The sequence below is a fragment of the Sinocyclocheilus rhinocerous genome, unplaced genomic scaffold (assembly GCF_001515625.1).
Source record: "Sinocyclocheilus rhinocerous isolate Xijiao unplaced genomic scaffold, SAMN03320098_v1.1 scaffold1245, whole genome shotgun sequence".
NCBI lineage: Eukaryota > Metazoa > Chordata > Actinopteri > Cypriniformes > Cyprinidae > Sinocyclocheilus > Sinocyclocheilus rhinocerous.
In genome coordinates, this window is record NW_015627632.1 from 2,695 (window position 1) to 16,242 (window position 13,548).

General features: G+C 35.0%; 1 protein-coding gene and 1 long non-coding RNA gene across 3 annotated transcripts; both read right to left on the reverse strand.

The window, feature by feature from the left end:
- Positions 1-919: 919 nt before the first annotated feature.
- Positions 920-11,919, reverse strand: LOC107732894 (cyclin-dependent kinase 8-like). 2 transcript variants are annotated; one of them, XM_016544334.1, is made up of 13 exons: positions 11,444-11,919; positions 8,248-8,323; positions 6,832-6,942; positions 6,603-6,743; positions 4,311-4,368; positions 4,066-4,197; positions 3,839-3,982; positions 3,162-3,231; positions 2,991-3,063; positions 2,814-2,911; positions 2,568-2,655; positions 2,267-2,428; positions 920-1,129 (listed from the first exon to the last, which is right to left on the reverse strand). In XM_016544334.1, exons 1-13 carry the CDS (start codon positions 11,569-11,571, stop codon positions 1,013-1,015), a joined length of 1,398 nt encoding a protein of 465 aa, XP_016399820.1. In that variant the 5' UTR covers positions 11,572-11,919; the 3' UTR covers positions 920-1,012. The 2 variants fall into 2 exon arrangements, with proteins under 2 accessions (XP_016399820.1, XP_016399827.1); XM_016544341.1 differs by having other exon boundaries at positions 2,577-2,655; positions 11,444-11,917.
- On the reverse strand, positions 4,827-5,112 carry LOC107732907 (uncharacterized). The gene is made up of 2 exons (XR_001638917.1): positions 4,985-5,112; positions 4,827-4,899 (listed from the first exon to the last, which is right to left on the reverse strand). It is a non-coding gene; the product is annotated as an uncharacterized LOC107732907 (long non-coding RNA).
- Positions 11,920-13,548: the final 1,629 nt, after the last annotated feature.

Below are 13,548 nucleotides of genomic sequence, written 5' to 3' on the forward strand. Positions count from 1 at the left end.
GCTTTTTTGTGTGTTTTTCTTTTTTGTGAAGTATCACAGACTTGCAGCGAGAACTTGAACTATCACCAATGGAACAAATATCCGCTTTTCATCAGCTTTTTTCATTTGTTTTCACTTAGTCTATTATTTATTTCATTTTTTTCTTTCTCCTTTTGTCAGCGAAGGACAATGTTGGCTGTATGATATGGTGATGTGTTGTTAGGTTACAGTTATTGTTCCTGCGGTGGAAATGCTGCACAGCAAAGCACTCAGTGGGGTGGGGCGGTTTGGCTCAGGTCCACACCCGCCTCCCTAAGTACATTCTCCCTATTGGGTATATATATATATATATATATATATTAAATTGATACAAAAAAGTTATAGTAAAACCTTCTATATTGTTACAAAATATTCCTTTTTCAGATAAATGCTGCACAAAAATCACAAATATATTAAGCAGCACAACTGTTTTCAACGATGATAATAATAAGAAATGCTTATTGAGCAGCAAATCAGTATATTAGAATGATTTCTGAAGGATCATGTGACACTAAAGACAGGAATGATAGATGCTGAAAATTCAGCTTTGCCATCACAGGAATGAATTACAGTTTAAAATACAGTTAAAATAGAAAACAGTTATTTTACATTCTAGTAATATTTCACATTTATAACATTTTTATTGTATTTTGACTAAATAAATGCAGCCTTGGTGAGCATAAGAGAGTTCTTTCAAAAACATTTAAAAAAATCTTAGGACCCCAAACTTTTGAATAGTATTGCATATTATAAAGAAATAAAATAGGCAGGTAACTGACTGGAAAAATTGGACATTCATCAATTATTTTGGCTGATGGGCAACAGAAGGTTAATTTTAAAGCCTGTTTGTAAAATACAAAAAATAAATAAATAACAAAGGTTTATGTTTACATGTGTTACCTGGTAATCTGAGGTCATGATCAGGCCACTTGAGGTAGTAGTGGGCGGAACCACTCTCACCTTCTTCAGAGGCGGGCCTTGTGCGTGGCTGTTGTCAGAGCTGGTGTGAGTACTGTGGAGGCTGCTGGGAGGTAGAGGAGTATCCCATGCTGCTTTGGGGCAATGATGTGCTTGGTCCTGGGTTCTGGTAGGCAGCATGTGGATTGGAGCGCTGGAACACAGAAGAACAGCGTTCTGCATGCTTTAGAAGCAACACATGATTCGAACTCAACAGAAAACAACAACAACTCATGGGGTCTGACTGACTGTTTAAGACCTTTAAGTAGCTCTTTGCTGCTCATGCATGCAGCAGCAAGCACTCAAGACACAAATGAATGCATGTAAATGGAAACTTTCAGGATCTAGATGAAAGAAAGCATGGATGAAAATGGACTGAGAGGCTATCGCAACTAATAAGGACCAAAATGAGACGATAGTCCACATTGAAGACCAGAGAAAACGTGAATACAAACAACTGACTAAATGTACTAAATGAATACATGGAAATATTTGCTTAAATTTGCAAAATTTCACAGATATTATGCGGTTTAATCTTTTTCCTACACACAAACTATACATACATATATATATATAATATGTATATGTGTGTGTATATATATATATATATATACACACACATATACATATTATATATATATATGTATGTATAGTTTGTGTGTAGGAAAAAGATTAAACCGCATAATATATATATATATATATATATATATATTAAATTGATACAAAAAAGTTATAGTAAAACCTTCTATATTGTTACAAAATATTCCTTTTTCAGATAAATGCTGCACAAAAATCACAAATATATTAAGCAGCACAACTGTTTTCAACGATGATAATAATAAGAAATGCTTATTGAGCAGCAAATCAGTATATTAGAATGATTTCTGAAGGATCATGTGACACTAAAGACAGGAATGATAGATGCTGAAAATTCAGCTTTGCCATCACAGGAATGAATTACAGTTTAAAATACAGTTAAAATAGAAAACAGTTATTTTACATTCTAGTAATATTTCACATTTATAACATTTTTATTGTATTTTGACTAAATAAATGCAGCCTTGGTGAGCATAAGAGAGTTCTTTCAAAAACATTTAAAAAAATCTTAGGACCCCAAACTTTTGAATAGTATTGCATATTATAAAGAAATAAAATAGGCAGGTAACTGACTGGAAAAATTGGACATTCATCAATTATTTTGGCTGATGGGCAACAGAAGGTTAATTTTAAAGCCTGTTTGTAAAATACAAAAAATAAATAAATAACAAAGGTTTATGTTTACATGTGTTACCTGGTAATCTGAGGTCATGATCAGGCCACTTGAGGTAGTAGTGGGCGGAACCACTCTCACCTTCTTCAGAGGCGGGCCTTGTGCATGGCTGTTGTCAGGGTTACCTGTGTGCCCCGCCCCATTGGTGTGGTTGTTCCCCTGCTGCTGCTGCTGCTGGTTTTTCTGCAGTTGTAGGAGAGAAAGAAAATTACAATGCATACATCTCAATTAAAAATGTAATTAACTACATCATAGTTAGAAACTAAATGGACAGAGATACATTCACACTGACACAGAAATACTCAAAAAGCAGAAAACACACATTTCTTACTTTATCTGCCTTGTCTTCCGGCTCCTCTTCTGTCAGGAATTCTCGTTTGGGATAAGGAATCTGGCAGCCAGCAAAGACACTAAACAAAACAGAGCTATTTTAAATATACCCTAAACAATATCTTGTGTAAGTAGAGCACCGTGGTTGCCCTAATTTCAGTGTACAAATATTAAACATACAAAAATCACAATTGTTCATGTCATGCAGAAAGCTGATTCTGCTCCTAAAATCACTCACTCAGACGTGGGTAAAGGCTCCTCCAGGAAGTACGAGTCTTGCATGGCCTGCTCAGATGTGATTCGGCGGATTGGGTCCATAGTAAGCAGCTTTTGCAGCTGAGAGGGAGTTCATAAGTTTACAGTTGAATATATGAGAACGAATAAATGAGATTTGCAATTCTATTCGCCCACTTACCAAGTGGAATGCTTTGCTGTCAGGTTTGACTTTATGTTTCTCCATATATTTTATAAGGCTGCAGTTAGTGTACCTACAGCAAGAGGAACAAATGCCATCAAATAAAAAACTAGTCAATGAAAGGCCTTATTAGTATGACATTTTTACAGTCAAAGATGAAATCAAACTAACGTATTCCTCCTAAAGTCTTTCATCAACGTAGAGTGTTCCGGCATCTTCTTAATGTCCTCCCAGTCTTTATCTGAGAAGAAAATTAGATTACAACGATTATCAGGACAATTGACTGAAGCATTGTTAACTATTAACTGTAACTGCAAATATAAATATTTAAACAACAAATATTCATTTGACAACAGTGTTATTTTAGCATTATTTGTATACTACGTATTTGTTTCAATATTTCAAATTAGCCTTTATTTTTATTTTTATATTTTCAGTTTATATTTTAATTTTTGCTTAAGTTTAAGTAATTTTATGTTTTTGTCATTTTTATTACCATCATTGTATTTTTTCCCCTATTTGGCTATAATTTATTTTGTTAGTTTTGTTTTAGCATTAATAATTTAAACTTCAAGTTATTTCAGTTAAAGTACAAAATGAAATCATTAAGAGGAATCAGTACCTCACCCAGAATTGTTAATAATTCCATCCTTACACACAGAACCTTATAAATATTTAAACAACAAAAAGGTATTGATTTTTCTCTTCTGTGGATTGTTTCTGCAATAGAAAATTACCTTTGACTCATTAAAAAGACATTGAGGGACCTGTAAGAACTCAAGTAAAAAAACAAAAGTCTCACAGTCTCAAAGTTTTCACCGAATCAATGTCAAGTGAACGATGAATACCTGCAGGAAAGCCCATGACATTAAAGATCCGGTCCAGCTGATCGTGATGGTAAGGATTACTGGTCTTAATGTCCTCCTGTCGACAGTGGAAGATAGGCTCTGAGGTCAAAAGCTCAGCAAAGATACAGCCGATCGCCCAGATATCTGAGAAGGAGAGAGAAAGTGACCAAATCTAGAATACACTTTTTAAATGTGCATTTGCACACACACTTATACAAACATCTCACCAATGGCTTTGGTGTAATGCCTGGCTCCCAGCAGCAGCTCCGGTGCTCTGTACCAGAACGTAACAACTACAGGATCCAGATCTGCTAAAGGCTTCAGTGGTGAGTTGAAGAGCCGTGCAAAACCCATATCAGCTGCACATCAGGGACAGAATTTTAAAAATGGTCATGATTGTGCATCAAAACACTGATGCACACATCTCTCTTCTTTTTGTCACAAGAGAAAGGAAACAGAGCTGATGTCATACCTATCTTCACACGTCCTCTTTCAGGACCTTCTCCCATTACCAATATGTTGGCAGGTTTCTGTGGTGAAAGAGTCAAAGTTCAGAGCTGTAATACTTTCTCTCTCATTTCAGTGTGATAACTGATGCCGTAACTTCTTTGCAACTTTTTAGGATTTCGAAAACTTACCATGCATGAATAATCCTTTATAGCCATGAAACAGTATTTTGCAATATTTTTATCAGGGTAAAAAAAAAAAAAAATTATATATATATATATATATGTATATATATATATATAAAATAATCACACAGGGAAAATCTCACATCTTTATTTTATACACTACTCTAAAAATCTGTTTACTATGTGAAGGAAAATCTACCACCTCCACCAGAGTTCCCATGGTGTGTGGCGTTTGACATTAAATAACTGGCTGTTGTATGATGCAAGCTGACACAGAGACATGGGCCTTGATGGAGCTCAGATGGATGCATCTCACTGGGCTTTCTCTGCAAGTGCATCGGCCGCCTCCTTTTCTCTCTGTGCTTCCTCTCTCCATTGAGCCTTTTTCTCCATGTTACGAGAGGTCAGATTTTCATGCCGACCTGCCGCCTGCCATTGAAGGCATTGGTTAAAGGATAGGAGAGCCATATATTACCCAAGCTTATCATTTATACAGCAGCACTCTTTTTATTACCCGTTTCCCAGAGACAGCCGTAGCAACGCACGCTATGATGGTCAGTGCCATCATCACATAGCAGGCCTTCACACGCACTCTGTTCCTGGCAGCATCAATCATCTCAAATCTGAAAACAGTGCAGTATTTTCATAAGTAAAGAAAATACTATAAAATAGTACATGAAGATATGCTTAAACAAGTCAAGTCTAATTGTACAAAGAAAACATTTTAAAGAGTAGGGCAGGGTATCGGCACAGATTTTCTAATTCGATTTAAAGGCACAATATGTAATTTTCGCCGCTAGAGGGCGTGTATTCAAAATAGACAAAGGCGTAGTTTGATGACGCCGTGACTGAGTGTGGAATCATGGGAGTTGTCGTCTGTGTGTGCTGTGTATATTTATTATGTAAATATAAATACAAACACATACAGTATATATTTTGAAAATATTTGCAATGTATTTACATGTATATATTTATATTCATATAATTTATAATATATATAAATATATTTAATATATAAACATAACATATTTTTCTTCAATATATACATGCATGTGTTGGTATTTATATATACCTAATAAATATACACACATATATTATGTAAACAAAAACTTTTATTTTGGATGCGATTAATCATTTTTGACAACACTAATATATATATATATATATAAAAAATTCAGAACAGGATGTTTTTTTTATTTTTTATTTTTTATGTAAATACTGATACTAAATGAGGCTTGGTTCAATTAGCATTAACATTTTTCAAGAATTGCTTTATATTTATTTAGAATTCATTCATGCATCATTTGGCAACAGTGTTATTCTAGTATTAAGTAGAGGTATTTTTTTCTGAATTAACCATTATTTTTAATTTTTTTCTTAAGTTTTAGTAATTTTGTTATTTGCTTTTAATTTTTATTACATTTTTTAAAACATTTCTATTTAGCTTGTTCTCATTTCTAATTTTTAAATTTTTCCATCTAATATTTTTTATTTTATTTGACTATTTTATCAATTTTTTTATTCAAATACCAAAATCAAATTTTAATAGTTTCACTTTTAGTTAACCATAACAACACAGTTTGGCAAATAAGTTACATTTATTTTTTCCACAAATATCTCTTCCTCAAAAAGAACAAAATAAAATCATTAAGACCAGCATTGTTAAATTATGTCCTTACATCTGTTGTGACAAAAAAATATTTAAAAAAATATTTTATAAATGCTGCCACCTACTGGAAATTGTCATGGGATTTCTAATAATCAGCCAAGTCAAAAGAGCTACATCTGGAAGGACATTAAAGGCAGAGTGAGGGATTTCTGGTAGCCAATGTTTATATTTGAAATCACCAAAACAAACACGCCCCACGTGTCCTACTTCTTGCCTTATCGTTCCGCAGACGTTTTCCTCTTTTGTTTTTTATCCGCCATCTCTATCTTTCTGTCGCTGGCTCGGCTAATGTCCGTCCCATGCACTGAACACGCTCTCCTCCACATCACGAGTAGACACGCCCCTTATTGCTGATTGGCTACAAGTTTGTTTTGCGATTCGGCCCGAATCAGTTTTTAAAGCATTTTTGAAAAATCACTCACTCTGCCTTTAACTGTTCAATATAACACACATTGAACCTCACCAGGTCTCTGTGCAGGACCCAGTTGGCGTGCAAATAGTGGATGCCATCCAGGATCTGGTAGAGCAAAGACTTTACCATCCCACGTGGCAGCTGAAGAGGCTTCTTATTGGCCTTGGAGGCTCTGTGGAACTTGATGATGTGCTACAAAGACACGTAGACCCTCAGCAAGATATGTACTGTATACAAACATTTCTCTGTGTGTGTGCATGAGCGTTTGACTGTATGTTACCCAGAGGTCATGTTCAGCGTAGTCAAAGAGAAGCCACACTTTGCGGTCTGCATGTGACAGGAAAACCTTCTGCAGCGAGATCACATTGGGGTGCTTCAGTTCACGCAGCAGCTGCAGGGAGCAAACAAGAACGAACACACACAAGCGCACATGCTGAGACAGACATCTACAGAGCACCCAAAGTACACAAAATCACTTCAGCCTGAAGTATGCTTATTAAAAGGATAGTTAGGCCAAAAATAAAAAATTCTGTCATTGTTTATTCACCCTCCCCTCATGTTGTTCCAAAGCTTTATGACCAAGGAAGACAAAAGCAGAAATTTTGAATAATGTGCTGGTTGCTCTTTTCCATGCAATTACAATGAATGGGGACTGGAGTTTTGTAGCTTCAAAAAGGACACAAAGCATCATAAAAGTGGTCCATATGACTAATGCACTATATTTCAATTCCTCTGAAACCAAAATGAGACATTTGTGTCATGAATAAACCAAAATATAAATAGTTATTTACTAATAATCTTCACATTCAGTGAACTGTTAATCGCTGAACTGGAGAACCGGATCAGTTGAAAACAAATTTATGGCTGCGTCTGAAATCACATACTCTTCTGACTACTTCTTTTAAATAAGTTGTTCCATATAGTATGAATATAATCCGGACCTACTACATTCATCATGTTGTCATAGTCATGTGATCTACCCGTGTCAGTTGAATCACTTCACTGCCTTTCACAAATCCTCTCCCGTGGCCTCATGGGATAGCATAGTGTCCACACTTCAAAATCTCGCTGGAAATAGTATGCCAGCTGGGAAGTTTTTGGCTATTTTTTATGAATATTGTGAATTTGGACATACTACTCTGTTCACCTAATATATTGTAGGGAAGTATGCGATTTCGGGTGCAGCCATTCAGCTGTTTTGTGAACTGGATCCCCTGAATCATTAACCCAAAACAATCGTTTGTTTATGAAACTGACAAAATTATTTCCAGCATATCAAGGAAAGGTTCAATTTCGGTCCGTTTTTCACACAAAGATTTCAGCATATGATCAAAGTACTTTTATGACATTTTAATTGTGCTTTTTTTTATCATTTCGGAGCTTGACAGTCCTAGTTTTCATTCACTTTCATTATACTGAAGTCATACGGGTTTGAAACAACAAATGTCATTATAAAAATAATGACAATTTTCAATTTTTAAGTGAACTATTCCTTTACTGCACATTACATGAGAATATAAGTATTCAAATTTTCTTAAAAATTCATAGAGCTAATAATAGTTAACAGATTTTAACTCTCTAAAGTATCCACATGCTATAAATGTATTTCCGGGAACTTGTTTAACCAAGAAGGCATGTGCCAGAGCTACTTGAAGATCCTCTTGACAGGAACACATTTAAAGCTTGATGTACTTACTGCTATCTCTCTGCAGGCAGACATAGAGATCCCTGTGCCTTCAATCTGCTTCAGAGCATAATCTTTATCATCCTTCCTGCAAATAGACATATCAGCATCCGCAATTACTCTTCAGTACACTACATTTCCCTAAATCTATACCTAAACATCATATTAAACCCCTTATGGAGGGAAATAATCCACTGGGAAAGACCCAGCAGAATTTTAAACAGATGATTTTGACTCTTTTATTACCAGCACACCTTCAAAAACTCGTAAGTCTCCTGACAACTAACATGAAGCAAGAGGGTAATGTTGAAATGAAGTTCTACAAAAAAATTAGCTGTAAACCGCTCATAAACAATCAGCTTCTATGGTGAACAAAAACATCTTTAAATGCTTAGGACCTTCAAGTGAGACTTCGGCCGCCAGGCAGTCTGGACTTTAATAGCCCAGCTTTGGGTCTGTCTGATGGGTCTCACTTAATGCCAGGCACTGTAAGGAACCAACTTACAGTAACTCATCAGCAGATCCATTCTTACTCCGCCAAGATAGTCTGCTATTGGTGTGAAATAAAGATAGCTGCACAAGAACCAAATAACCATTAGAAGTTAAACATCAAATTAGTGTCGAACAAAATAAAACAAATCCCATGTGATAGCACTAAATACAATAAAATCTTATGCAAATTGGGAGGATTGCTATTTCAGGTGCCTCAATATGACCACTGATGTCCTGCAGACATTGAGGGTTATTTTCTGTCCAGTTTTCCCACCAAAAAAAACACTAATACAAGTAAAATGTAGAATGGGATTTTTAGGTATTTTTTAAATTCCCCCAAGTCACAGCTCTAATTTCTAATCAATAAATGTGAAACTATCAGTCATGGTCATTTCATTTCTTTCCAAAAGTAATTAAATAAGGGTTTTAATTGACACTGCAGCTGGAATTAGACATTTAAGGCCCCATTAAATCTGTTTTATTCTTTTAATGGTAAAATAAAATTTTAATAATAAAAAAGAATGTTTAATGAATTGAATTCAATTATGATAATAGGGCCTATGAAAATTGTTCTCTTTTTTTCAGACATTCTGTTTTGTCGGTTTTAATTTTTCTGGATTTATGATTTAATACACATTTACTTTTCAAAAATGGTGGTAATCAAGTAAATGCATAAAACTTTAACTTTTAATGAATCTTTTGAAATGTAGTCAAATGAAATTCAAACAATTCTTTTAATTTTTTTTGACAAAGTGGTGCACAAGAGTTTACTGAATTGAAACATGAACAAAAAATTGTGATAGAGTGATATTCCTTTAAAAATAATGTCTTTAAAAACGGTATTATTATTGTTGTTGTTACTTTAAGTACATTCTATAGAAGACTTTTTTTGTGGTTTAATATTCACAGACACTAGTCCACATTGTGATTTAGTTTACTTATGGTAAATTGTTCTTTTGATTTATTCATCCAAATTTTGCGACATTCCATGTTATACAGTAAATTCCATTTTTTGACCGAATTCAGTGATTCCATCAGCGTTTTATGCACCACAAAAATCAAAGGACCACACAAATTCAGCAGACTATCATGTGTTGGCACAGTCTAATTAGAAAGCCTGATAAATTACTTGGGTGTTTATAAATGATCTAATCCTAGAAAGGTTACACTTGTCATACGGTTATTCTCAGCCATTTGATCATTGTGTTAGAAAAGAATAATTTGTCCTTCTTTGGATGAAGAGCACAGACAAATCCCTGTGTTTTTGTCTCTGATGTGAGAAAGTTTTGGAGAATATATTCCTATCGGCAAGTTACCAAAAACATTGAGAGCACAGGAATTTCAACTCCCTTTTTCCCCCAACAGACTTCTAATAAAACAGACCTCCCAATTCTCCTTCCAATCTGTATTTCAACGGTATATACTACACCCATCCTCTTCTGTAAACATCAGTATATGAAAATCATTTCTGCATCACAACGTTAGTCTTTTTTTATGACGACAAAAACATTTTACAGAATTAGAGGTGCTTTGGCCTTTATTCCTTGGAAGGCTACTGTTGACAAACCAATATGAAGCATGGCATGTCAAGGCTGTATTGATGTTATAACAACCTTTCATAATCCTCAACGTCTGCTTTAATAAACTGGTAAGTGACACCAAAGTCACTTATGCAACCAGTGCAATTGCAGAGATACTTCAATAAGTCAGCAGAAGAGAAGTAGAAACCCAAAAAAGAAAAAGAAACCTGAAAAAGGCTAAAAAGATCCTCCTCTAAACCTGTGCAGGGGACACTGATCTCCACGGTAAAATCTCAAAAGTGACATCAATCACACCAGCAATGGATTCAGGTGTCGACATGAAATTGGGAGACTAATGATATCTTCATACAGCTGATGTGACAAACGCATTGGAAGAGACCAACAGAAAATTGAGGCTATAAAAATGTAACTGGTTTAAATATGAAATTATAGGTAAGATTCCATTTGTTAACATGAACTAACAATGAAAAATATTTCTAAAGCATTTATTAATCTTGCTAGCAATTAAAGAAAGTGAGCTAACATTAACAAAGAACAGTTAATGAACATTAACAAAGATTTAAAAATACTGTAACAAGTTTATCGCTCATTGTTAGTTAGTAACAAAAGGCCCTTATTGCAAAGTGTTACCAAATTATACAGAAACATTAGTCTAAAACTATTAATTAGAATTCTCTGCCACGACAAAGGCAACATATAAGGCTGCTATAATGCTGCATTTTATTCACATGGAATGTAAAGCAGCATCAGAGCCTCCTTTTACAATAGAGATGCTGATTTTATGCAATGTTGTGTATTTTGGAGCAGCAATTTAGTCAGCTGCTTAAAGATGCCTTTAAGAAAGTGTAGTTTTTGTTAATGGTAAATATAGTTTTCATCATGGCGAAGAAAAAACACATGATGTTGCAAATCTAAATCTGCATCAAATACACCTGCATAAGCTCGTCAATCACAACAGCACTCGTGCCTGCTGACGTACAGTCACAATCCCCTCAAAATAAGCCTCCACTGAAACTGTGAGCTGTGCATATCAAACTCTCTCTGAAGACAAGAGACGTGTCTCTCTAAAACACCGGGCCGAGGGCGGACAACACACGGTCTGTTTTGGTTTCTGAGAGCAGAGCGACGGGAGCGCAGGCCTCATATCGCTGCACAAGTCCATCCTGCAAACTCACCCATCTTTCCTCTTTGCTTTGTACACATGGCCATAAGTCCCCCGTCCAACTTTACATCCCTCGTACTCAAAGAGATCCTCGACTCGTTCTCTCTCCCCGGTGAGCTTCACTTTGAAATCATAGTCCATTTTCACCGTTATTCTGGGGATCCGGGCTGTGGCTTCCCTTTAAAGCGTCGCTGGGGAGGCAACTTACTTCAAGCCCCGTTTAGACAATTAGTTGCCTTCCCTCGCGTCGCTTTTCAGCTCAACTAAAGAGTCCACATTTACCGCGAACAATTACGGGCAGCTGAGACGGCGTATGAAGCACGTGTGCTTTTGATCTGACAAAAAGTGCAGAGTGTTATTGGACTATCGGTCGCTTTCTTTGATACTTCTGTGCAACTGCGCCGCTCAACCGGTATCTCACCCGGGAGAGTTGAGCGTCCACGTACGGTAATGTCGCAAAACGTCGTGAATAGCACTTGCAACCACACAGACGGCGAGGAATGGGCTTTGTGGCGCACCACGTGGATTTTAACTCTTTACTGAAGAGTGCTTTTGTTTTTCAGTTTTATGCTTATGTACATTTGAGTTTTTTTGCATTTTAACATAAAATACATAGAGGAATGTACAAAATGTAATTAATAACACATTCACATAGTGTAACTGGTTTAATTACGAAAACAATAAAATATAGCTAATGAAACAAAATATGCTTATTTTATCAAGAACTATCAGTATAATATTTATTAACTATAATATTGAATGATCTTATTGCTTTTACAATTATACATAAAATACATAGAGGAATGTACAAAATATAGGCTAATTAATAACAATGCTCATTTTATCAATAACTATCAATATAATATTTATTAACAATAAAATTGAATGCTTTTTTGCTTTAACATTTATACAAAACACTACACTTATTTTTATTATATAGTATTTGACGTTGTTCAGATTGATAAGTAGGCTAAATATATAGAGATAAATAAACACATACCCAACTCTATCAAAATGAAGCATTTCATTGCTCACAAAAATGTCATCCATCCTCTCACTGTTACTGTGGTTATTTTTTTAACCTTTATTACCCCTCTTCAAATAACAAACATGCATTATCACTGTTAAACACAACACACACCCGCATACATATATAATTCTTTCAAATATTAAATATTGAAATGTATAAAAGCAAATTAACCTTAATAACATCATTATTACATTATAACATTATATAATAATTAAAATTAACAGGGGTTAATCGATACATATTGCGCTAATTAAAATTTAGAGAATTTTAGAGAGAGAATTTTTCATATATTCTCAGGGGCGTATTCTCCAAGGAGGCAAGGGAGGCTATGCCTCCCCAAAATATTGGATGAGAAAAAAATTCATAGTACAACAATAAAACAACGACAGTATTACAAATATTACATTAAAAAGTGTATAAATCACTCGTTTTTCTACAGAAACATTGTCCAACAGCGACACCAGCAGGTAAAGTAACAGCGGGAGTCCGCATCTCTCTCGCCTCCCCTGAGCCCATTGAGTTTTAACAAACCCCCTAAAAGAGACAAGATAGTCTTTGCATGACCTGACATATTACTCGTATCCACAATGAGGCGATGTGAACATTATGGAGCGCAAAACACCAAAGTCCCTATAATGGATATTTTTAGTCTTTGTAAATGCTCTCATGCAGTGTATGTTTCATTTATACTGGAAGCCGGAGGGCGCTCTCCCGCAGAAAGTACAAAACGGCCTCATACAAGAAATAACTTTTTAAAATTATTATTATTATGATTTTTTTTATTGCAGGAAAACACAAATACAATAAGGCAGTACAAAATCTTAAGAAGATCCAAAAGAACAGAGCACAACACTAAATGGAAATAAAATAAGAAAAAAAATGACACAGGTCTTGTTTAAACTTCTTCAATAGGTTAAGTAGTCTTCTTCCAGCTTTGCATTAGAAAACAATGGTTTTTTTAAAATCACTTACATTTATGAATATAAAATTTCCCCAAAATGAAAACATTATTCAGTAAAAATTGAAGAAAAGTAATAACTTATGACCTGCCTGGAAAGCCCTGGACAAAGGCATCCGGCTGTAGCTAA